This window comes from Lissotriton vulgaris, chromosome 7 (assembly GCF_964263255.1).
Source record: "Lissotriton vulgaris chromosome 7, aLisVul1.2, whole genome shotgun sequence".
Classification (NCBI taxonomy): domain Eukaryota; kingdom Metazoa; phylum Chordata; class Amphibia; order Caudata; family Salamandridae; genus Lissotriton; species Lissotriton vulgaris.
The window spans coordinates 595,666,932-595,693,213 of NC_141695.1; the positions used below are offsets into that span (position 1 = coordinate 595,666,932).

The 26,282-nt window shown below is 46.2% G+C and overlaps 1 protein-coding gene across 4 annotated transcripts in view; it reads left to right on the forward strand.

Annotated features, from left to right (window-relative positions):
* The window catches only part of RNF157 (ring finger protein 157), a 548,807-nt gene that overhangs the window by 431,027 nt on the left and 91,498 nt on the right, over nucleotides 1-26,282 (forward strand). For all 4 annotated transcript variants that reach the window (XM_086930701.1, XM_086930704.1, XM_086930702.1 and 1 more), the window contains exon 17: nucleotides 7,631-7,679. In XM_086930701.1, the coding sequence (XP_086786827.1) occupies nucleotides 7,631-7,679 (49 nt within the window). The remainder of the gene's footprint in view (nucleotides 1-7,630; nucleotides 7,680-26,282) is intronic.

The window sequence follows — 26,282 nt, forward strand, 5'->3', positions numbered from 1 at the left end:
TCTGCTACTGATAGTTTGTTATGTTATGCAGGAATGAAGGAGCGCCTAGATAGAATATATGAGTTCGTTCAAACGGGAAAGGACCCCGACAGTATTAAGGATGCCCTGGAGAAACAGAAAGTTAACATGCAAGCACTGATACTACGATTTTTCATAAATTGTCTAATAAGAGAACGAGACAGGCCCGGAACAGATCAGAGTGAATTAGATGCATTGAACAAGTGGGGTCAAAATATAGCTGATGGAAAACATGACAGACAAAATTGCATAGAGGCCATGTATAAAAAGATTAAGAAAGCAGTGATAGCAGTACACGAGAAAGAGAAAGAAAAGGCTCCCTCCGAGGAGGAAGAAGAATCTGAAGAACTAGAACCGACTACAAGCACTATAGCATATGTAGGTAAGGGAACTTATCTTAGGAAGGGTATCCGTCCAGAAAGCAAGAGAGTTTTCTTCTCTGCCTTAACGAATCCGAATTCTGCTGAGCATCAGTTCCAGGAAACTGATAAACGGCTTCGAGATCGAGTTGGGTACCATGTACTCAATTCTATGGATGAACAAGAATTAGCCCGATCAGCGGTATCATGGGCCGAAAATGCAGACATATATAATGATGACACCGTAGCACAGACATTTCTGAACCTCTCCCCCGACGAACAGAAATTAGCAGGGGTATATATGATTCAGCACCTTCTCATTAAGTACAGAAAACATTACTCCGATCCAGGTCCCTTACATGAGACACTAGAAGCACTACTGATGGATAGATGGAGAGGCCTAAGCACTAAATTAGTTCAAATAATTCTAGAACAACGACGCAGATATGATACCTTTGTAAGTCCTGAATATGTCCCCGCCCCACCTCCAGAAAGGAAAATGTACCATATGCAGTGCGGGGGTGGTATTGAAAGTCAGAACCCCTTACGAGAAGTACACCCTGTTATGGGTGAGGACAAGGTTTTGAAACGCGTGTATGTGCACACGCCTCTGACTAAATTAGAACTGTTAGAAATGAAGAAATTAGTACCATGCCATGATAAAGACCCTGCAGGTTTCCATAGAGAGCTTAAAGACATGTTATTAATGGGGGACTACACATATGATGATATCATGAAAATGTTGAAAGTATTATTGCCTACGGGGATATTTGAGAAATTAAAGGAAAAGGAATGGGAGGTGGGAGACACAAAGATTGCCTGGGCAGAAATAGAAGATGAAGAGAAAAAACGGGTTCCAGGGTTAGGCCTTGGGGACAAAACTAAAGCATTACCAGGTTTGATAGTACAGGTCCTGCCCAGATTATTGACAACTAGAAAGGAGGATTGGGATGCAATCTCGTCCTGTAAACAGAAACATGATGAAGATACTAGCGACTTTTATTCAAGATTCGAGAAATGTTTTATTATCAATAGTGGCCTCCAGCCAAGTAGCGAGTCGTACCCACATCTTTTTGTATCAAAGTTAGTCGAGAATTCCCTACCGTTAGTTAAAAATAGAGTGTATAAAGTCGAGAGTACATGGCAAGCAAATACGCCATCCCAGATGTTACAAATGTTACAATATCATCAGAATAGAATTAGGGAAGAACAAGATCAGGAACAGAAGCGCATGAAAGACACGAAAATGAAAATGTTAGTAGCCCAGACGGTCCCATCCGACAGTCACAGGAAAGGTACGACCCAGACAAGTCACGCTGCAGCTCCTGTTAAAGGGACATGCAATTATTGCAAGCAGCCAGGTCACTACGTACACGAATGTGCAGTTCTGAAACATAACATAGCGACAGGTAAAACTAAAGAGAGACCGCATCCGCCTAGACAAGACCATAACCAGCATCAGTCTACACAGAATACACAGCCCATGCATGCATCTGCACAGACAGCACAGACCGTAGCAGTACCACAGCCACAGCCCATTGCTGCAACTCAGCAAGTCTCACAACAGATGTACCAGTATGCCCAGTCTGCTTACCCCGAATATTCCCGATATACATGAAACAGCCTAGAGAGGGAAGGTGGCTTGCCTCTTATCGAGATTCCTGTAGATCAAGAAGGTCCTTATGTACACAGTCAAGTATTGGGGAAAGATAGAAAGTTTTTAATTGACACAGGGGCAAGTCGCACTACAATAAGTCATGACGAAGTTCCAGGGGCACCCCTCTCAGGCTCACAAAATGTTTCCCTTGGTTTTTCAGGACAACCTATTGTAAATGAAGTATCAGAACCAGTTCCCCTGGCTGTGGGTCCATTATCACGCGTTACAGACCTGTTACTAACAAAATCATGTCCGGAAAATCTGTTAGGAATTAAAACACTGAAGGCTCTAGGAGCTATAATATGCTGCTCCCCGGAGGGGGTTAGACTCTTTCTGCGGGATTTCAAGGGTCATTACGTCCTTCGTGAGTTTGACGTCAGATTGAAAAATGTACCTGATTACTTGTGGGCAAAAGGCCCAACTGATGTAGGATGTATGCACATTACACCATACCGCGTTACCCTCAAGGCAGGTGTTGTATTACCCAGAATCAGACAATACAAGTTACCACCCGATGCTGTAGCGGCTTTACTGAAAATCATTGAAGAGCTCATTGCCCAAGGAGTGGTCGTCGAGACCGACTCCAATATCTGTAACTCACCCATCATTCCGATTCTTAAACGTACTGATCCCAATGCACCGCCAGTATATCGGCTGGTGATTGATCTTCGAGAATTGAATAAATGCATTATCCCACAGTATCCTGTGGTCCCCGATATATCATCTCTCTTGACTGCTATTGATTCAGAAGCAACGTTCTTTACTGTAATTGATCTCAAGAACGCCTTCTTCAGCGTGCCTATTGATCCAGAGAGCCAATATCTCTTCGGATTCTGTTTAAATGGACGCAGTTTCAAATTTTCGCGCGCACCTCAAGGATTCACAGAAAGCCCCAGCATCTATAGTCAAGCACTGAAAAGACAACTAGATTGTATTCAAATGCCAGTTAACACCGCTTTACTACAATACGTCGATGATCTGCTGATCACCGCACGAAGTGAGCCCGAATGTGAAAAAGCATCACTGACAGTTTTACATTTCCTGGCCGACAAGGGACACAAGGTGTCTCCTTCGAAGCTACAATTCTGTGTTCAGCAAGTTGTGTACTTGGGTCACTTGCTGTCCAAAGTGGGGAGACAGCTCACTCCCGATCGCATTCAGTTAATTGTGAACATGCCGCAACCCAAGACACAAAAGGAAGTGCGGGCCTTCATAGGCCTCACCTCGTACTGCAGACAATGGATTCCCCAGTATGCATTTCTAGCTAAACCACTCATCCAGTTAACGACACAGGAGGCAGCGACTTCGACTGTCCTCCCTTGGACTCAGGAACACACACAAGCTTTTGAAGAATTAAAGAAAGTTTTATGCCAAGCACCAGTTTTAGCGACACCATGTTACAGCAAACCGTTTACACTTTTTGTTACAGAACGTGATGGCACAGCGTTGTCTGTCCTCACTCAAGACCAAGCAGGTTCACATAAGCCTTGTGCTTATTTTTCTAGTACATTGGATTCAGTAGCTCAAGCACTCCCTGCGTGCTTAAAGTCAGTAGCAGCAACAGCGTTAGCAATAAGACAAAGTGATTCAATTGTTTTAGGTCATCAGTTAACAGTTCAAGTACCACATTCTGTAGAGGTTTTGTTAAACAGAACCCAGACTCAACACTTAACTATAGCACGACTGACAGGTTATGAATTAACACTATTCCAGCCACACATAGAAATCAGACGTTGCAGCATCCTGAACCCAGCAACACTGTTACCTACAGTTATGACAGATCCAGCTCCGCATGATTGTATAGAACTAATTAATGCAGTAACTAAGCCTAGACGAGACTTAACAGATGTCCCATTGACAAATCCAGACCTGACACTTTATGTGGATGGTTCATGCATGAGAACAAGTACAGGAGAATTAGTGGCCGCGTACGCCGTGACCACTGAAACTGAAATTAAAGAAACACATCGTATTGACACACTGTCTGCTCAAGCGGCAGAGCTCATCGCTCTGACTCGAGCCTGTATTCTAGCCAAGAACAGAAATGTTAACATATACACAGATTCCCGCTATGCCTTCGGAGTTGTACACGACTTCGGAGTCCTCTGGCAAGAACGAGGTTTTCTGACTTCCCATGGGGCCAAGATCCAACATGGCCCCCTCATTCAAGCACTGTTAGAAGCAATACATTTGCCCTCGGGCATATCAGTCATGAAGTGTAAGGCACATACTAAAGTCACAGATTCTGTTTCCCAGGGTAACGACCTGGCAGACCGCCGAATATGTGGGGGACGCCCGTTCCGAAAAAGATCACTGATATTGATTGTAACATGTTGACAGATTACCTTGCCTCCTTGATGTCTGCACTCCAATCATGTCGTTCACAGGTTGCCGCAGCCTTCCCTGACAACACCGATGTAAAGGCGCATGAGGTCCGTCCAGGGGACCTGGTACTCGTCCGGAATTTCGACCGGAAAAGTCCGCTGGAGCCCCGCTGGAAGTCTCCAAAGACCGTTCTGCTTACCACCAGGACCGCCGTGAAAATCGAGGGGAGAAAGGGGTGGGTCCACACGAGTCACATCAAACTATGCAATGAACTAAAAAACGGACTGAAACAGGACTCTGACTCGTCCACCCCCACCAAAGACTGTGTTGAAGCACAAGACGTTACTGTGCCTAAAAGAGAAAAGACTCCTCAAGAACTTTACCGTATGAAGCTTCGATCTAGCAAGTCAGACAGTTTAATTGTTTAAGTCCTCCCCTAGGTGAATCGGTTAAATAGTTTCTGACATGTATCCCCTAGATCGAGTTAGAGAGAGAGAGGAAAAGAGAAGAACATATTGCAAATCACTTCGTAGTCACTGCATAGTGACACTAATAATCATGTTTATTCTGAGTATTCTAATTATTATTGCCAGCATTCTGCTTCCTATGTACTGGCCTATTTTCAGGCGTGAACAATCTGCTTACAATGTCTCTGCTGAACACACTTTTAGTGAACTTCCCGCACATGAACTCTCTTACAGACTTGCGCTGCGCAACAATACATTCATTAGTATGTTACACCATTCCCATCAGACAAATAATGCTACAGACTGTTGGATATGTGGCCGACTCCCTCCCTACCAGAATTACAAGGGAGCTCTGCCTCTCTTTCCGTACCCATTCACTCACAATGGCTCCTGTGGAGCATGGTTTAAAATAATTAATTCTTTAGATCCTGATATTGCTGTTTTCGATGGGGGCTGGGTTTGGGGAAACTTGAACTTAGTCCTGCTCAACGTCTGTTATCCTGATAAAGAGGGACTTCCCACTCGAATAGGAACGGATCTAGAAAATGAAGTATATGGATTAGGTAATTACACAATTAGCCTTATGATCCTCACTGTTGAATCTGAAACTGCTCCAGTTCTGCCCCATATGTTAGTATTACCAGTCACAGGTGAATTATGTGTTAGCAAGAAAGGTTCAGTACACGTAGGTCATAGTAAATGCACTACTGTGGTCGAGTTCAGTGACCATGGTAAATCGTCCTTTAAAGCTATCAGTCATTCCTACTTTGTTTGTGGTCATACCGCATACATACGTTTGCCTCCAGATTGGGATGGTACCTGTTACATTGCCTTCCTCCTGCCACCTGTTTTTCTAGCTCCCCCTGATTACCATAGAAATACGAATCTAGCACCGAATAGACCCAAAAGAGATATTCCCCTTGTCGACTACACAGAAACGGCATGGGAACAGTACACTGATTTCTATAAAGGATTCTTTTTCTTCCTAGGGCCTGTCCAAAACAGTAAATTAATACGCAGATTAACGAGAACACTCGAAGCAGTAGTGAACGAAACTGCCTCCGCTCTAGGTAACTTAACAGAGGAGCAGTCTGCTATACGGACTGTTGTCCTTCAAAATCGTCTTGTGATTGACGTCATCTTGGCAGATAGAGGTGGAGCCTGTAAGGTCATCGGGTCAAGTTGCTGTGTTTTCATTCCACAAAACGCACCATCTGTCTATCAAGCTATCACCCGTTTACATAAAATTGCAAATCAGATACATCAGAATCCAGGCACCTGGACTTGGTCCGGTTGGTTCTGGACTACGTTAACAGCTTGGGGATGGAAGATCTTATCCTTCCTAGGCATTGGCCTTGTTATAGTATTCAGTTGTTGCCTGTGCCTGCAGTGTGGGCCAGCGATATGTGGACTGTGTGCCACATCCTGCATTGAGCATTCCAGTTGCCTCTCAAACAGTCAAAGAAGGAAAGACGAACATATAATGTTACAAGAACAAACCGATCGATTTATGAGGATCGATATATCATGAAGGGTCCGTAGGGAACAAGGAGGGAATGAGGTAATATAAATTTTATGGTCATGTTGTGTTCCCTAGCGAGTACCCCACCGACTCCATGTACGAGTTAAAAGTGCATGTAACTTCCCTCCTGTACCAGCTATGAAGACGCAAATACATTTGCGTCCAACGTTAACTTGTCCTCTTTCAGACCCACCATGAATGGGTTTGATGGTCCGTTCCTAAGTATGCTATGCCAACGTCTTTTTGAAGTGTACTCCTACGTTTTTCAGCCTGGCTGAAAGTAGGCCCTGAATCTCTGCCACCGAGCCTCTTTTCTGGTTTCTGACTGCGAGGGCCTCTGCCCAAGCAGCCCCCGTACCCGTGAACTCTGACTTACTTCTAGCGCGGCCCTCCGTGCTCAGCTCAGCCTGCTGCCTGCCAAGATTGACTATAACCTTCGAGTTATCTGTTTTCCTCCCCGAAGATACATTCCAGCCTGCTAGCTTCAGTAAACATCCTTCCTCAGCTACAGGGCTAAAGGGCCGACCTGTCTTTATGCAAGTAATTCATAGCCTCTGTTGCCATGCTTCCATGGAAGACCCCGTGCCCCCACGCTTCTCATACAGACACTCAGGCGCTTATACACGCACTCACAGCAAGTATAGAATAGCTTCTGCTCTAGAGACCTTTCTGCCCAGATAGCTTAGTTCCTAAACATCAGATATCCGATATGATAGAAGCACAAGTTGATCTGACATGCCAGACTTCTGTCTCTTTCCGTCAGTGTAAATGTCAAGTCCCCTGCACCCCGTCTATCACACGTCATGCAGCTGCGCGCGCATCCAAGCTTCCGATTTCTGCTGACATTGCAACATTCTGTTAGCACCACCCCTTGGTGCCACCCACTTGCGTCACCTATCAGTGACGTTTCTAGCACACACCCTAGTTCACGCCTAGTTTACGCCTCTTGATGATGTACTAGCACCACGTGTATACTGTTATCTTGTCTTCTCTCAGCTGTTACGCCTCTTACATTGAACATTATGATGTAAATCAAGTATATAAGCTATGTATTGTCAATAAACGACAGCGCGCTCATCTATCCCTTCTGACATCCTGTGTGGTGGTCAGAACATGATATCCTGATTCCTTTATGAGGAATAAAACCCTTAGAAACTCTTACACCACGGACTCTGTTTTCCTTCATTTCGATTGAGTTATTATTGATTAAGTACTTACCTGCATAGAAATTAAGAGAGTAAATTAATTATTTACATCAGAATGTCTCTCTGCTTTCTTACAGGGAAATGACGTCTTGGATGACGAACACAGGCTGCCTATCCCGGAAGATGGTAACACACAGGCCTATTTATTTTACGCCTTCCTTTTGTATAGTTTCACTGAAGAATTGTCCTTTAACTATTTAAAGAGGAAACCTGCACATGCCAGAATATGAGAACATTAGCAGTGAAATGTGCCAGTGCAAGTAACTGGTCTCTTGTACCTGACAGGATGAAGTATGTGAAAGAGGGTTGGCATTTCAGGGCCACACGGAAAAGGGTGTGTGGTGTGCGCAACGGGATTAGGCCTAGCACCTGATAAAACTGCTTAATTTGCTTCATTTTGTCCAGGAAGGGAAGTGGTGGTGGTCCACCTCCTAATCGTAGTCCAGTTTTGAAGGCAGCAACTTTCCAGCTACCCGTTAAATTGCTCAGCGAGTTGCTGTCTCACCTACACATTTTGATTCCATATTTGCTTTGCCTGAAAACGTGTATCACAGAATACTGTTTTGGAGTACTGACAGTTCAGATGGTTGCTTCCATTGCTTCTGCCCACTAGTTATATCATGAGCTTTGAAGGATAATATCACTGTACCCCTTCTTTTGTTTTATACTATTTTGTTTATTTTCTTTGTTTTGGGGTGAGTTCTCGGAGGGGGTGACATATGGAAAGCAACAGAGAGTAAAATACAGTGCCAATGATAACTGTATTTTTGAAACTCAGTGCCTTCCTCTTTCGTGGCTGTCCTCTGCTCACTTCTGAGCTTACCCTACTCAAAGGGATGCGTGAACTGATCATGTGTCTGATTTTTAACCATCATGAGGATCAGGCCGGCATCCATTCTGTGCACACATGAGGCAATAGCTAAGATGGCATTGAGTTCCAAGCCTGGCAAATGCTTGCAGTATGTTGCAGTTTTTATATGTACCTGTAGTTCTTCACCATGGGTAAATATCAGTTAGGCAGAGGGAATTTGGATTTGGATTAGCTTCTTTTCTTGGTGTGTGGCTTTATGTCGGGGTTCGGTTTGTATGTGTTTGGGACTCCCATTATCCCCAACTTGTCAGTGTGTTGTTGATTGCGACCGTGCGTGGGAGTGGACCGTCGTTTGAAACAGACTCGATTATCACGGCCGCTTATTTCTCCACACCCACACACAGCACGAATGCACACCATGGTTGGGAATCTGAATGCCATGGCCCATGTGTGCATATGGTCAATAGACATGTTTTGAACTTGGCAGACATAGATATCATATATACACACTAAACCCTAGTAATTGCTAGGAGAGGGAACAAGAGGCTACAGGGTATTCAGGGTGAGCTGGCCTCCAAGCAAGACAAGTACACACAAAAAAAAGCTACCCTGAATGAGTGTCTGATTCTAATATGGAAAAAGGCGCACTACACCTTCTCCTGTGTGGTGCTCGGCATATCAAAAAATTGGAAGGACTTCATCATTGGCACCATTTCACGCTCTAAAAAACGCGTTTGATAGAGAGTGAGCCTTCACCTGGAGACGGGGAAGCACTTTTAGAAGTTAAGTGTGGGGTCCCGTGCAAGAAGTGAGTGCTGGCGACCATAGTGGGAAGAGATTTCCAAACTACACCACCTCAGTTTTACTTTAGTTCAACTTCAAGCAGTGCCTACTGATCCAGTTGCTCAGAGTGACCATGCAGTCATGAAGTTTGATGGAATAGTTGATATCCTTGTTTATTGTTGAGATAACCAACTGAGGTGGGAATTAGATACCAAAAGTGATGGTACAGAGGCACACCTAAGCACCATCCCAGCTACTGACGTTTGTTCGTTTCTTTCTGCAGCCTTTGATGCGGAGACACAAGTATAAAAAGGTCAAACAGTACTCCATCCCTCGAAGTATAGCAAGAAGGTGCAAGGGCATCTTGATAAGGATAGCACCACTCCAGTATTTCCTCTCCCCTGCAAATAGCGGCCTTCCAAATAGGCCATGCTGAAGATTTTTTGACCAATGCACTTTGGAGGACCATTGAGCTCTACGTAGCCACAGGGGTTTCCAGTTGGATGTCCGACTGTGGGTCCTCCCTGATGCCATCTGCCTTCTGGAACCAGCTACTGGGCCCATGCTGACTTCTACTCCAGAACCAATTTCATGCCAGTTCCTTCCGTGCTGACACCGACTCTACTAGGTCTGATTGATGATCCAATCCCCAAAATCAGCCCAACCTGAAATGCCGTCCGCCTACTCCAGACCTGTATTGTGCTACAAAATCACAAAGGATCAGCGATCCCAGTACCAGATCTTTGCCTTTCACTTCAGTATCAGAAGAGGAGTCATGGTCTTTTTGCCTTCAATTTGGACATAGTGCAAGACTCCAATGTCCCTCAGGACACTAATGATGATGAGAAAGTGAACAGATTGCAGCCTCCTCATTATACCGATGATTCATCATGTTTTCACTTTCTAAATGCCAGTGGGCTAGGACACATCCTCTGAAACAGCTTGACTCTCCACTCGTGCCACCAACAGTTCCAATGGCAGCTGAGATACTAGAATTGCAGTTGGCCGCTTCTGAGATGAAACTAAATCTGTTAACTGCAATTTTCAACCATGAATAACTTCGTCTGAGCCTTTATTGCTATTTAATGAAGCCATTAATGATATTCTTCTAACCACATAGTCCAAGCCATGCTCTTGCCCGCCAATCATTTTATCTGAGGCTAAGCGACACAGACCGACTCCTGGTGACCTGTACTTCCTGACAGCTGATAGCCAGAAACCGGTCCTAGGATGCTTGGTTCCGGTCCAGGGAAGACATGGCTTGGCAGTTCGGGCTGGAATGTACCCATGAGGCACAGGGTCAAGACTGATTTGCATATGGCCATGTCTGAACTGGGGTGGCGTGGTGAGCAAAATAACAATGGATTAAACTCAGATCTGTGACTGGGGGTGAATGTTTTGCCAATGTGCAACATTCCATCCATTGTCTTGTGTGTTTTGCTGTACTTCCTGACCAAGCACTCTACACCAGAGAGCCTGATTGTTCAAGCTTCAGCAAGTAAGGGCACTCCTAATTCCTTCCCAAACAGTTTTCCAGACATGGAAACAAAAATACTTGATTCATTTAGAAAGCCGGCCGTGTAGTGGACTCACTGATTCAAGTGGGCCCAGCATCTAGTTGCCTCTCCAACTCCATTCTGATCTCAAAGGAGATGGTGCAGAATCTTCAGTGGTGACTGATAGATGCCAAACAGACCAGCGGCAGGCTACCATACACCACCCAGAATTTACGGTGGAGATCGACTCTTCATAGCTGGGTAAGGGTGGGGGCATCTGGCAGAGGTAGAGATTAGATCTCTTCAGACTCTGGCTGAGAGCCAGCTCCATATCAGTCTTTGGGAGCTTTGAGCAAACAGTATGGGTTACAAATCCTTCCTGCTGTCCATTTCATGGCCAAACATGACCTCCATATGGCAACAGCAGGCAAAGTGGAACTGGTTCCTGAATCCATTGCCAGGAGGCTCTACGCTACCAACCACTTGGCGGAATCCCTGAATGCCAGACCAGACAAAGTGATTAAGCTTTGTCTGGCAGAGTGGTATCTTCATCCCGAGGAGGCTCAGGGCGTCTTCAAAGAAACAGGGTATGGCTAGATTAATTTACCACAGTCAAACACACAGTGTCAACAATTCTGTTGTTGTTTTCCTCTAGAATGCTCATTAAGAGAAGCCTTCTGGCTAGAATGGGAGGAGAGGCTAGTACAACTTTCCAGTGCTATCACTCCTTGCTCCGGTTCTGAGGATGATCAAGACAGTCTGTGCCAAAGTCCATCTCATCACCGCAGATTGGGCCAGAAGAGCCCTGAGTTTTTGCCTGCTGATCAGGCCTCTACTGTGGGAAGACCTACCGTTTCAACAGCATGGCAGGGTTGTACATCTCCACAACCTATTACTCCATGTGAGGAGATTGAGCATCATAGGTGGTTGATGTCATCCTTGTGGCCAAATGCCATTCCCTGAAGTCAATATACGCTGAGTGCGAAGAAACATTTGTCACTTGGTGTCCTGCTCTAAACTCTGACTCCTTACAAACCACACCTTCCTAATTTAAAAAACCTACTTTAGCTTCTTTTCCAAAAATATCGGTTTATGGGTGGACGTATCTACACATTAAAGGTCTGGAATACCTTAGAAACCTTTTTATCCCATTCATCCCTTAAAGAAACCAGCATAGCCAATAGGTCTCGCCTTTGGGACCTTATTAGTCTTTAGCCATGCAACAGTTGATGTTGTTGCACCAAGGATATTGTGCTGCATAACTAAATACTTATAAGGTCCCAAAAGCGAGACCTATTGGCTATGTCAATGCTTTTTTACTTTTATTGCGCATTTTGTAACCATTAAGGTTTTCATAGAACGTTTTTGGATGGACTGGCGGGAAGGGGAGGGCTGCAGGTCGTCCGCAATTTAAAAATAACATTGGCTGAAAGCAAAAGTATTGTTTCACATGGCACACATTACCATACTAGTCCCTGGCACTGAAGGGAATACTTTGCATTTGAAAGTAAGAGAGCAAGCAGAAGAGTGACATGAAATAAAAGCAAACAACATCTTCAAATAAAGAGGAGGTGGGGGACCATGAAATAGCACTTAGTAATGATACCGAAGCAGCATCTGGAATGGCTTAGCGGGAAAGTACGTACACTGAAACCGAGTAGACAAAAGACACTGAGCATAGAACTAAATGAAAGCGCACCAAAGTGATGAGGGAGATCACTGTGGAAATACGTGAAAGAGCAGGGAGGGGACATTTGCTCCTGAGAAAATGGAGACTGAAAGAGCCAGGGGCCCTTTGGAAAGGGAGGGGGCATTTACAGCTCAGCTTGTACGCTTTAAGGAAAAAAACGGGACGTTTAAAAGACCGGAAGCGGGAGTTCACAGCTCGGGCAATGGGTGACTGTCATTTGTAATCGGTATTCGTTGTTGCCTGCTGCTCTCAGTAGACGAGTCGTTGCTTTGAGGGGCAAATATAAATCCACGTTGAAAGAAAAACAAGCAGAGGTGACGAGAAAGGTGGGGGGAGAAGGGTGGGGTAGGGCTGTCCGCAATTTATAAATAACATTGGCTGAAAGCAAAAGTATTGTTTCACATAGCACACATTACCATACTAGTCCCTGGCAAGCAGAGGAGCCTGAATAAAGCTGACTAGGAGGGAGGGGGAGAGCAAGCTGAGGAGCCATTAGAACAAGAATTAATGAGATGAGAAAGGCAGATGGCGGCTGCGCGCGTTCACGCGCACATGCACGCAAACTTTAGGCCAGGAAAAGCTTGTGCGTAGCACTTTGAAAAGCCCCTTACTAAAAGTCGATCAAGCAGCGCAAGCACTGCTCTAGGCTCGACCTAAAAAACAAAGATTGTTCTGGTGGATACTTCTAGCATCAAATTCTTCACTTTGTGAATACCCCTAGGCACCAGACTGAATCTAAAGATTTTTCTCAGCAATTCTCTCACACCCCGGTAAGTTGAGTTGTGCAGCTCTGCATCAGTGCCATTCTGCCCCATTAGTTACATCAGGGCCACCATATAACTGCCACCTCAGTTCATCAACTTGAATTCCTTTCTTTATGTGCCTTTGAACTCTGATCCGGAGCCCACTCTCTTGATTTCTGTCACCGGACAGAAAGCATTTTACAGAAATATTCCCAGTGTGCCAAGGATATGTCTCCCTCTAAAATGATGGGGTTCAAACTTTGCAAGACTTGCCACAAACTGATGTCAGTGACTGGTCTGTATAAGACTTTCTGTGGTATCTCGGCTCCTTGCTCATCTCAACTCAAAGCTGTCAAAGAAATGCGATCAGATGAATCCGAAGGCTATCCAAGACCGCAAGATCAAACTCTGTCTCTGAGCACTGTAGGACAACTCGGAAGGCCGAGCCCACGTCGAAGTCGAGCTCCTGAGAGAGATCTTCATCACACTCCAAGTCTTCAGGTAAGTTGAAAGAGAAGAAATACAAGGAGTCAATCAATCAATCATTCACATTATAGAGCGCGCTACTCACCCGCGCTGGGAAAGGGGGGTGGGGGGGCGCTACTGCTCGAAAAGCCAGGTCTTGAGGCGCTTCCTGAAGGAGAGATGGTCCTGGGTTAGTCGTAGGTGGGTGGGGAGGGTGTTCCATGTCTTGGACGCCAGGTAGGTGAAGGATCTACCTCCGGTGGTGGTTCTGCGGATTCGTGGGACGGTGGCAAGGGCGAGGCTGGCGGAGCGGAGCTGGCGGGTGGGCGTGTAGGACGTGAGGCGGTTGTAAAGGTATTCAGGGCCCAGGTCGTGGAGAGCCTTGTGTGCGTGGGTGAGGAGTCTGAACGTGATCCTCTTGTTGACGGGCAGCCAGTGCAGGTTCCTCAGGTGGTCGGAGATGTGGCTGTGACGAGGGATGTCCAGGATGAGTCGTGCAGATGCGTTTTAGTCTTTTCTGTAGTTTGGTGGTGGTCCCAGCGTAGAGGGCGTTCCCGTAGTCCAGATGGCTGGTGACGAGGGCCTGGGTGACCGTCTTCCTGGTTTCAGTGGGGATCCAGCGGAAGATCTTACGGAGCATGCAGAGGGTGTTGAAGCAGGAGGATGTGACTGCGTTGACTTGCCTGGTCATCGTGAGGGAGGAGTCGAGGATGAAACCCAGGTTGCGTGCGTGGACCGTGGGCTTTGGGGGGGGGGGGGGGGGGGGTGCCCAGAGCAGGGTGCCACCAGGAGTCGTCCCAGGCGGAGATGGCTGGGCCGAGTATGAGGACTTCCGTCTTGTCTGAGTTCAGTTTCAGACGGCTGAGCTTCATCCATTCCGCAACGTCTTTTATTCCGTCCTGGAAGCTGGTTTTGGCGGTGGCGGGGTCGTTGGTGAGGGAGAGGATCAGTTGGGTATCGTCGGCGTAGGAGATGATGTTGAGGTTATGCTTGCGTGCGATGGCTGCGAGGGGGCTCATGTAGACATTGAAGAGGGTGGGGCTGAGCGAGGAGCCTTGGGGTACGCCGCAGATTATCTTGGTGGCTGCTTCGTGGAAGGGCGGGAGGCGGACTCTTTGGGTTCTGTGGGAGAGGAAGGAGGTGATCCATTTCAGGGCCTTTCCTTGGATCCCGGCGTGGTGGAGGCGGGTTTTCAGGGTGCGGTGGCAGACCGTGTCGAAAGCTGCCGACGGGTCGAGGAGGATGAGGGCGGCAGTTTCCCCGTTGTCAAGCAGGGTCCTGATGTCATCTGTGGCTGCGATGAGGGCGGTCTCGGTGCTGTGGTTCGCTCAGAATCCGGACTGCGATGGGTCAAGGGCATCGTTCGTCTCGAGGAAGGCGGTCAGCTGGTTGCTGACGGTTTTCTCGATGACATGCGGGGAAGGGGAGGAGCTAGATGGGGCGGAAGTTCTTGAGGTCTGTGGTGGGTTTCTTCAGGAGGCGCTGATCTCCGCATGCTTCCAGTTCTCCGGGAAGGTGGCGGATGCGAAGGAGTTGTTGATGATGTCCCGCAGTTGGGGTGCGATGATGGAGTCGGCTTTGTTGAAGATGTGGTGTGGGCAGGGGTCGGTCGGGGAGCCCGAGTGGATGGTGTTCATCGTGTCAGTGGTGTCTTCCGTGTTGACGGGGGTCCAGGCGCAGAGGGTGGTGGTGGGGGCGACGGTTCGGTGGTAGGGTAAATGTAAATGTAAATGTGTGTGTCTTGTAAAGCGCACTGCTACCCGTAGGCATCCTGGTACTATAGACCGCTGGGGAACCCGTCCTGGCTTTCCCTGTGAGATGTTCACTCCTGGGTATCTCCAAGGTGAAACCAGGCATCCCCGGCGTTTGTGGGGGACCGTTGTGGAGATGAGGCAAGCTAATGCCCAGAGTTGCCGAGTGTGATCCCTGGTTAGAGTAGGCACTGAGGCGAGAATTATCGAGTCCGCTGACCCTGGTTCACGACCCTGCCGCGCCGGGAAATGAACCCTGGTCCCGGCCCTTCTCTGCTTCCGGGTCTGCCGCCTCTAACCAGTGAGCCACACCACTCCACCTGAGCGCCGAAGCTGTTGTGGATGTCGGCGATCTTGCGGTGGAAGAAAGTGGCAAGATCGTTGCAGAGGTCTTGCGATGGCGTGATGTCGTTGATGCTGGCGTTGGGGTTGGAGAGCTCTTTCACGATGATGAAAAGTTCCTTGCTGTTGTGGGTGTTGTTGTCCAGACGTTCTCTGAAAGATGACCTTCTGGTGGTGCGGATCAGCTGGTGGTGTTTTCGGATGGCGTTCTTGAGGGCTGTCATGTTTTCCGTTGATTGGTTGTGGCACCAGGCTTTCTCGAGGGCACGGCAAGATTTCTTGGAGAGTTTGAGGTCGTTGGTGAACCATGCGACTTTCTTGCTGTCGGGGTTGCTTGGAGGGTTCTTCAGTGGAGCAAGGGCATCGGCGCAGTTGGTGATCCACTATGTGAGGTAACGGGCTGCTTTGTTGGGGTCCGTAGTGTTGGTGGGAGGGTTTTGGCTCAAGGAGGTGGTGAGCTGGTCGGTGGTGATCTTGCTCCAGCATCTTCTGGGCTTGTTGCGGGCGGGGGTGGGTTGTTGCTTTCCTGAAGTTGAAATGGACGCAGCTGTGATCGGTCCAGTGGAGTTCGGTGGGGTGGCTGAAGGAGATGTGGTTGCTGGAGGAGAAGACTGGGTCGAGTGTGTGGCTTGCGTAGTGGGTGGAGGTGTTGACCAGTTGCTTGAGACCGAGGTTGGCCAGGTTGGCCAGCAGGGAAGTGGTGTTGTTGTCCTTGTTGTTCTCCAGGTGGAAGTTGAGGTCCCCGAGGAGGATGTAGTCGAAGGAGACGAGAGCGAGCGGGCTGATGAAGTCTGTGATGGCTTCGCTGAAATGAGAGCATGGTCCCGGGGGTCTGTAGATGAGGGTACCTCTGAGGGTGGTCTTTGGGTCGGTGTGTATCTGGAAGTGAAGGTGCTCAGAGGCGGTGAGGGTGGCGTCGGTGTTGGTCGTGATGCGGATGGTGTTTCTGTGGACAATGGCGATGCCCCCTCCGGCTTGGTTGACGCGGTCCCTCCAGATGATCTTGTAGCCGACCGGGATGGCTATGGCGATTTCGGGGGCTGAGGAGGCGTTCATCCAGGTTTCCATGAGGAAGGCGATGTCCGGTGCTGTAGTGTCGAGGAGGTCCCAGAGTTTGACGGCGTGTTTGTGGACGGAGCGGGTGTTGAGCAGAATGCACTTGAGGCGGTTGTTGTTGGCGTCTATTCTGGCGGGCGTGGAGCAGGACCTAGTGCAGGTGAAATTGCAGGCTTGGCAGGAGAAGGCTCCGTGGGTGCGTTTCGGGGTGGCTTGGAAGCAGGTTGGCTGTCGGCCGGTGTTGAGTGCGTGGAGGGTGGTGGCGTCGTACCTCCGTCGGGTGGACTGGCTTTGTCGGGGTCCAGGAATCTGCCACTGGGCGCGATCCAGGCGCGGACGAGCGTAGACGGGCTTGCCTTTGGTGCACCTTCGGCGCAAAATCAGCGCGCCCGCTGCGCGAGCGCATGGACTCCGCCATAAATGGCGAGGAGGGAGGATCAGCTGGGAGGCGGGAGCGGGGTGGCGAAGGGGAAGGGGACAGTGGAAAAAGGGGCGGGCCGCAGGCAAGAAGCGGCAGGGAGCGGGGGACGGGGTGAGACGAGAGGGAAAGACGGTCCTAAGGGCGGCGAAGACAGAGGGGAAACAGTGGCAACAAGTCACAGTCACGAAATAACGGGGATTACAGGGCATAAATGCAGAAAACAGAATGCAGAAACCAGTCACAAAACTCGCAGTGGCAGCGGGGGAGACTGGGCGCACTCCGAGTGGGCTGTGCGGTGTGAGGAGCGATCGGTGAAAACACATCTTCCTGCCACTCTTATTGGGAGTGGTCACGTAGGCATCAGGGTACCTCAAATCTCTGTCACCCAAAGCAGAGCCAACTTTTAAATTAGTCCCAATCCACCCAAGTTCCAGGGTCCACCCATGATGCTGCATCAAATTCAGTCTTCAAAGAGGAGATGCAACAAATCTGTGGTACCCTTCTGGATCTCGCTGGCACACTATCATGCCCGGGATCCAAGGAAGCCTACAATTGGGTTACCTCTGGTGGACCCTTCCACCACTTTGCCTCTTCACTGCACTTCGGGGTCTGTCTCGACTTTGATGTACAGTGGCTCCTATCCCTGGCACAGACTACCACACACTTCCCTAGCAATGCCGCTTATGCAGAAGGGTGAACCAATAGTGCTTTCGGACTCAGAATGCTGTGGGTTAAGATCAAAATCTTGGGGGACTCGTTTCTGATTCTGACATGCTTCTTTTGTTGCATAGATTTTCAGACACAGAACCACAGGATGACAACGGTGTAGTGGTGAATCACCCCTACTTATTGATAATGAGAATCTATTTGTGGACCTCCAGGAGGTGAGTGGCCTTGACACCTATCCTGGCACTGGATTCAATTATCCACCTGGCTTCTCTACAAAGGAATCTACTTCTTTCGTTATGGTGATTAGAAGAGCAGCAGAAGTTCTTGCTCTCCAGCTTCCCTCTGTGGACGTTAAAGCAGATGTGCTTACTGAGGTACTGCAGCCAGGGCAGCCCTCTTTTGAGTCACAGCTCTCATTCAGCATTCAGTAATGTACTCACGGATATCCTCTTAGACTTGGACGCCGGCACCATCTTGGTCCCCTATCAATAGACAAATAGCACAACGGTACAGACTGACTCACTTTGACCCTAGGATAGCCCTTGAGTTTCTACATTGATTGCACCAAGGGTCACAACGTGGGTGACCATCGCTTAGTGGATTTCTCTGGTGGGAAGAAAGGAAGAGCAGTGCAAAAATGGACCATCTCTATATGGATAGTTATTTGTAGAAAGATCTTCTATAGTCTGGCCGAGAAACCACTTCCTGAAGGCCTGTGGTCTCATTCCACCAGAGCCAAAGCTGCTACCACTGCACTGGCATGCATAGTGGCTGTTTTGGACATATGCCAGGCTGTGATGTGGGCATCCGTTCACATATTCACAAAGCACTACTTCCTAAATATCCCAATCCAGTGCAGAGGGTGTTTTCCCTACTCTGTCCTACAGGAGCTTCTGGTTTGAGCTATTTCACATACCCACCACCAGGGGGGATTCTGATTAGGTGTCTGTTCCGAAGGTGAGGAATCTGTGGTTAGAGCTATTCATAAGAAGGACAAGTTACTTACCTTTGGTAATGCTCTTTCTGGTGGATACTCTCTGACTGCAGATTCCTCGCCCACCCATCTTCCTTCCTGTTCTGTGCAATGGACTCCTCTGATCATACTAAAAAGATCCCAGCTCAGTGATCTGCACATTGGTACGATCGTATTTCTAAGGGATACATGTGATGTCACAGACGAAATCAGAAAGAAACTGATGTCAGCATGCAGAGTTGGCCACTTTATATGACAACCATGATATCACTTCCAGGGTATGACTGGGCCAGAATGAAGCTCAACGACACCACCTAGCTGTATGTGAGGGAATTGCTGAGCAAATCCTCCAGATACAGTCTGGTACCCAGGAATATTTAAAAGGTGAGGAGTCTGCCCTTAGATAGAGTATCCACCAGAAAGAGCACTTGCTCTCCCCGGACAAACTGATCGCTACTCAAGTTTTCCTGTATCAGAGGCAGATTCTTTGCTTGTTGAGCATCCACATTTTGGAATTCCTTCCTAATGAACCCTGAACTTTTCCCTTGTAATCTGCTTTCAGGTCTAAATCTAAAATCTGGCTTTTTCAACAATTGGCCATCCAAACTAATACCACTCTTGCTTGTGTTCTCATTTATGCAATGCAGCACATGCCAGCAACCTGGAACACCACATTGGCAATGAGGTGAGACAACCTCTTGAACTCACCTGTAACTTGCTTATCCCCACGGTTGGCACTTTCTTCTGTCTGTACACTGTCATTTCCTGGGCCTGTGTTCTCTGTCACTCTGGTCAACCACTGGCTTCCCCAGTTACCAGCTCCTGTCCAACACACTGCCGGGCATGCTTAAGCTAATCTCTTACACTGAGTGACATCACGGTTTTCTGCTTAGCAGTCGGCCTCTGAGGGGGCTTCCAATATTCATGATTACAGAATGGATGGATAGGCAAAATCACAACATAACTCAGATAGTCTGTTGCTTTGAGAACTCAAAGGTGCAAGCTGCACATTCGTCAATGACTTTAACTACTCTAAGATAATCCTGTACCTTCCACCATACTAACCTGGAGTTTGAACATTTTCTTCTCCTACGGGCAAGAAATGGCTCTGGATCAATTGATAATTTTAATGCACCCCTAAGAAAAAAGAAAGTTTGGCAAGCAGATGTGTCTACAAGATGAGACAGACCAGATTCACATGCAAATTAACCAAGATGCACATCTGCCAAGTTAAGTTGCCTCTAACAGCCGAGATGTGGACTCCTGAATATGCTTGCACCAGGCCACTCTCTTGAATATCAGAATATCCACATTGAATTAATGGTGAATGGACCCTAGGTAAAAACTGGAACTGTAAACCATTTCTCAAAATCAACCATTCAGTTCCCAACCGTTCCAGCAGAGGTCCTCTTAGTTGTTATAACCAACAGTTAACTGCCACTTTTGCATCATCGGAGGCAGTGGAAAAATATATTAGAGTAGCAAAGTCGGGCTCTCCTACTGACCCATGCCCGCCGGCCTTTTTGGAAGAGATAGCGGAAGTGGTGAGCCCTGGACTCACAGAAATGTTCAACTCTATGTTTAACTCTGGCAATTTTCCATCTAGATGGAAAGACTCCTCCATCCTCCCATTGCTAAAAAAACAGAACAATCTGAATGGGTCTAACCCGAACAACTATCGTCCTATAAAATATGAACACTCAACTATCCCAATTTATTCATGAAAACAATCTGCTAGATCACTCCCAGTTTGGCTTCCGTCACAAGCATAGTACGGAAATGGCACTCATCAAAGCCACTGAGGAGATCAGAGTGGTGATGGATAGAGGAGGTACAGCCGCCCTTGTACTCCTCGATTTATCAGCCGCTTTCAATACTGTGGATCGCTCTCTCCTGCAGCAGTGGCTGGAGAGCCTGGGGGGTCAGTGGAAGGGCATTAGCCCTGCTGTCCTCCTTTCTCAAGGACAGGAGACTAACAATATTAGTAGATTGGTATCAATCAGAGCCGTACACCCTCCCGTGCGGAGTTCCACAGGGCTCTTCCTTAAGCCCATCTCTTTTCAATGTCAGTGTCTCGGAACTTGCTCCACAGTTCTGGGATTTAGCCTGACGTCCTACGCTGACAACACCCAGATAGTGGTGGTTGCCTATAGAATTCAGGCCTCCTGTTCTACAATTTCAGAATTGCAATAAATAAATAGATGGGAACACATTGTCTCTAACTCAATTCTGAAAAAACTGAGGTCCTAATTTTTGGCAACATGCAACCCAGCTGAGACAACATGTGGTGGCCGGCAGAGATGGGTGAACCGCCAAAACCAGCGCTCCAGGCTAAAAATATGGGAGTATGGTTCGACAACAAACTAGCACTCTCACATCAGACAAATGCCATCATATCTGCCTCCCATTATCGTATTAAGAAAATAAGGAAGATCTTTCCTTACATCCCCGCAGACACTAGGAAGACAGTGGTAATATAGCTTATTCAGTCAAAATTGGACTATTGCAATGGGAACTATTTGAACATACAGAAGCAATATCTAAAAAAAGCTTCAGACTGTTCAAAACACCGCGGCTTGGCTGCTGGTTAACACTCCCAGGCACAAATCTGTTTCCAAAGAGATGTATAGCCTGCACTGGCTCAAAGTAACACAACGTATCAAATTCAAGGCCCTATGTCTGGTATTCTGGCACTGAGCCACACAGGACCTTCCTTTCTCCAAAATATCTTTGTCTGGTATGAACCAGCCAGACAACTTCGCTTTACAGGGGCCAGACTCCAGACAGTACCTAGAACTCGATCTTCTCGCTGCGACAATAATAGTTTTCTCTTTGGCACTGTTAAACTCAGGAATATGCTCCCGAGTGAGTTCAGAAGTGCTGGCTCCCGGACCCTTTTCAGCAAAGGGCTAAAACCTGGCTATTTCAGAATTAGACGCCTGATCGGGCTTACTGTGTTCTCAGCGCCAAGACACTCCCTGGTATTCATGCGCTTTATAAATCACATTAACAGTTGGCTTCATTAAAGTTTTACAATAAAAGACCTCTGAAACCAATGAATGCCTGGTTTCCTCCAGAGCTGAATGCTACAAAATTAACTCTCCTTAATTTGGAACATCACTGGCAGCAGGAATATACCCTTTCATCTAGGTTTAAATGGCAAAGATAAAATTATCACTAAGCATGCTTTAAACTCTGGGGAAAGTCCGCTTTTTGCACTCATAAAAATGTCTCCGCCCTTAATATGGCTTCTGCTATTTCCTCCACCATTAAAGAACTAGGAGATCCTCCTGCAAGGCCTGATCTCCCAGACTCAGTTGCCAAAAGCAACCAGCTTGCAGATTTTTTTCAGGAAAAAATTAAAAACATCACATCAAAACTTGATGAACTGATGGAAGCCTGTGAATATGTTTTCTTGGGTTTCTTCTCGACTGCAAACTCTTAAAACTCTTTCATGTTTCTTCTTTAAGAACAGATGACACTATTCACTTAGTCTCCAGCAGCAGGCATGCATGCTCTCTTGCTGACTTTCTCCTCGGAAAAATGCATAAAAAATCTTTTTCTTCATGTTTCCTTAGCAAAGCTGCTAATAAATTTGGCTCGACTATTAATCGAAAGCAGCTTGAGTAACCCCTCTGCAAAATACAACTTTGTATACAAGTATAGTGGGGAATTATTGTTTACATCTCCCAAGTGTCCTACATAGCAAAACTACTTAATAAGACTGAGTTCCTTTAGTTATGGAAATATGTGGAGGCCAACCAGTTACTGCACCGTATGCAAGCTAGTTTCTGTTCGAGTTGCAGCACAAGGAATGTGGTGGTCGTGACTTTGGACGAGATACAATGCTGCACAGGTTAGGGTTTATCAATAGTTCTGATTCTTTTTAGCTCTGTCTGCACCCTATGTCATCGTAGACTATCGGATTTTACTCACTAGGCTGAATGGTCTTGATATTAAAGATATTGCTGTGAAATGTTGTGAAAATTTCCTGAAAGGCAGGACTCATTCTGTCCCAATGTTTAGGTCTCGCCTTGGCAGCGCTTGCGCTGTCTCTTCAAGACATGCTGAATTCAGGGTATGTTCGGGCTGACTGTTCCCATTAGGCGCAGGGTCAAGACTGATTTGCAGATGGCTGGGTCCAAACTGGAATGGCATGGCGAGCAAAAAAACAATGGATTTAGGCCCAAATCTCTGTACTGGGGTGAATGTATGACATTGTTCTGCATTCTGTCCATCAATTGTTCTTTTTGTATTCAGGATATGGGGATTAAGCTCCGCTCATGCTCCGTCCTTGTCTTTTATTGTCTCCTTTTAGTATCTTTTGAAATTGTTGGTATTTCATTGGTTTATTTGTTTTCTAGTCCCCCCTTTCCCCTCTTTATACCCTCCCTTTCTACTATTGTATCCTCCCATGAGGACTGCCCTTACATGTACAAGTATTCGGTATATTTTATTTACTGTTTGTTAGCACTCTTTTGTTAATGTAAAAGAGAGGAGCAAGATGGCAGTGGTAATCGCAGGCTGCCAGCACATCGTCAATTCTCAAGGTAAGTACAAAAGTATAGTAAGTACGGTGTGCTCAGATGGATAAACACTATGCCATCATAGTAGTGTAAAGGTACTTTCACATATATACAAATATTTGGCAGACCAGAGCACCACACAAATATAGTGATTTTTCTTTTGTCAGTGTTACAGATCAAATATTAATTTTTCAAACATACAAATCCAGAGTTTGTTTAGTACAAAAGTCCATGAATAAATAGCACTGACAACCAAAATTTGTTGACACACAGGTCAATGGATGAAGTGCACAACTGACACGTGTTTCGTCGATTTTTTTCAAGGTTGTTAACAAAGATAAATTCAGTACATTGGAAGCTAATGAAACTGTTGTTAAAATACTGTCTTGGTATCAATAGTCCCAAACAGTGCCCATAAGGTTCTACTTTCCCATGCAACAAAGAGTTACATTAAATAAAGAAGTTAGAAAGGAGAACCAAACAAAACACCCAGTGATATCATATCAAGTACTATGTTTGTGACACATAAATGAGCCAATTTCTTCCATTTGTATATGTGATCAATAAAAAGTGCTACCAACACCAGCGTTTGTCGTATTTCTAAGTAATATACTCAGTCTTAATACCTGAGTAACAGTAAATCACCTTGTTGTTCTTTTCAAAGGGAGGAAATCAGCTTCAGCACCTCCTTTTTATGTAAATGAACAAACAAGGAGTCCAGTCCCTGGATCCCCAAGACCTGGACGGACTCGATATGGCCTCTAGTATAGACCTCCCGTAAACATATCCAGTACTAGAAAAGGAGGGAAACAGATCTATCATTTATAGGACTCCTTAGAATCTAAAAGGCATTAGGTCACAGATCTGTAACGTAATGGATTCTTGTCAGTTGGGCCAACCGCTACCATTAGCCGCCACCACATAGCTTATCTGTTGTAATAAGCTGATTGATCAGCTCTGTAATAAAGAGACTGTTTTAGCCCCAATCTATAGCAATAAACTTATTTTGATCACGTCCCCTCGTCACGCATCTAGTATTCCAAATTTCACCGCATAATAATAGGCAAGTTACAAATCCCCTTTGCAAGAACACATACTGCAGCTGTCCCTAGACATGCAGTCCCTCCTCCCATTATAGCTCATACAAAAAGGCTCTACGCAAGAAGTATTGAACCCTAGAGCTATCTTACCTCACATTTTTCTGTGGCTCACCACTATTTAAAGTAGGAACATTAAGGAAGGACGTGGGCTCTGTTCGGCCTGATGTCCAACAAAGAAGAGCCTGCAATAAAGCATTAATACCAAAGTTATCCAAAAACAAGCAAACCTTACTTCCAGTTTGCAGTAAGATCGCCAACAGAAGTTATAATGGGAAGTGACTCTGTAAGTAGTTTATCAAATCAGTATCTTGTGGCCTGCATAGTTGACTCGTTTATATGGGCTCAACAGCAGCCACGTGCGAATATACATAGAAAGTGGACTACACAAGAAAGAACGTGTAGAAATCACTGGCACCATTTTAAAATGAAGAGGTGAAATTTTAAAGACTATAGAGTGTACAAATAACCTATAGGCAATCCACCGTCCTACAATTTAGTCGAGATCATTGTCTAGCCTACAGTTTACCGTTTGTGCAAAAGACCAAAACCATTTCAGTCGGGTCAAACATAAGTGGCGAGAACTTACAGAAATAAAAATTGTGAATAGATTAATTATGTGACACAAGTATCTGTTAGTCATGCTTTCGCAATACTACCAGTTGGTCTCCACAGACATAAGAGTTAGTAGTGATGATTATTTTTTTATAAGTCAAGAGTCAGAAAAGACAGAGTAATAGAGCTGACTTCCCCCAGTGGGCATAGTAATTATTTTGTCATTCTCAAACATGTCACTTGGTAAGACACATTTGGTTATATAAACAAACTGTTAGTTTAAATAGATAATATTTAAATACACTTATTACCAGATGTAAGAAAGAATCTCACCATTAGTAAATCCAACAATTACAAAATGAGCAAATTATGCATGCATATCTTTTATGACATAACCTCCACATTTTACAGCATTGACAATTTGACTACCTAATCAGCAAGGAATTGGGGAACTAACAAATGGCCATAGATTGTTACACAAACCACATCTAGTTGAAACACAGTTAGCAAAAAAGTTAGCTCCCATATTGAGTCACCATATTCACGCTTTTAAGAATACAAACAATTCCCTATCCATATTAAGGCCATGATCTACTGACCGAAGTATGGTGATCCAATGGCTTCAAGATTCCGTAATGTATGAGTCCAATCTCCACCTCTAGGTTGGTCTACGGTCACCCCCAAGCCATGAAATATAATCTGTGATAGTCCTGCTATCCCTTGAGTTGTATTAAAATGGGCAGCCATCGGATAGACTACGCAAATTCCTTATACTTTGGCATCCCAGCTTATTTAACTAAACAACTGCAATTGGTACAGAACAAGACAGCAAACTGCTTTTTTAAAAGCTGCACCGCACCCGATTCACAGACGCCACTCGTCTGGTTTAATTGTTATTTTTTATTTCCACCATGGAGCTGCACGTTTGTGAAGCCAATGCAGCTTTGTTTACAACAGCACCACACCCACTTCACTGACGCCACACGTCATGTTTAATATCCATATTTTTGGCTCCTACCATGGAGCTGCAGGTTTCTGGAGGCCACACAGCTTTTATAAAGCAGTACTGCGCCCGCTTCACAAAAGCCACGTGACTGGTTTCCAAAACTTTTTCTAGGTCCCACCATGCAGCTGCAGAATAATTTTCATCGTTCTTCGCTAAATTTAAAAGTCTGTATCCCCTTTCTAAGAGCACTTTCCGGCAGGGCATCAGTGTCACTTCCCATCCTCTAAATATTTAAAAGTTCTGCACACAGGGGGTAGTACACAAAAGGATGCAGTACCACAGGCTGTTACAAGGTGTCCATGTGGAGTTGTAAAGGATATCTATTAGCCACATAAGGTACTGCAG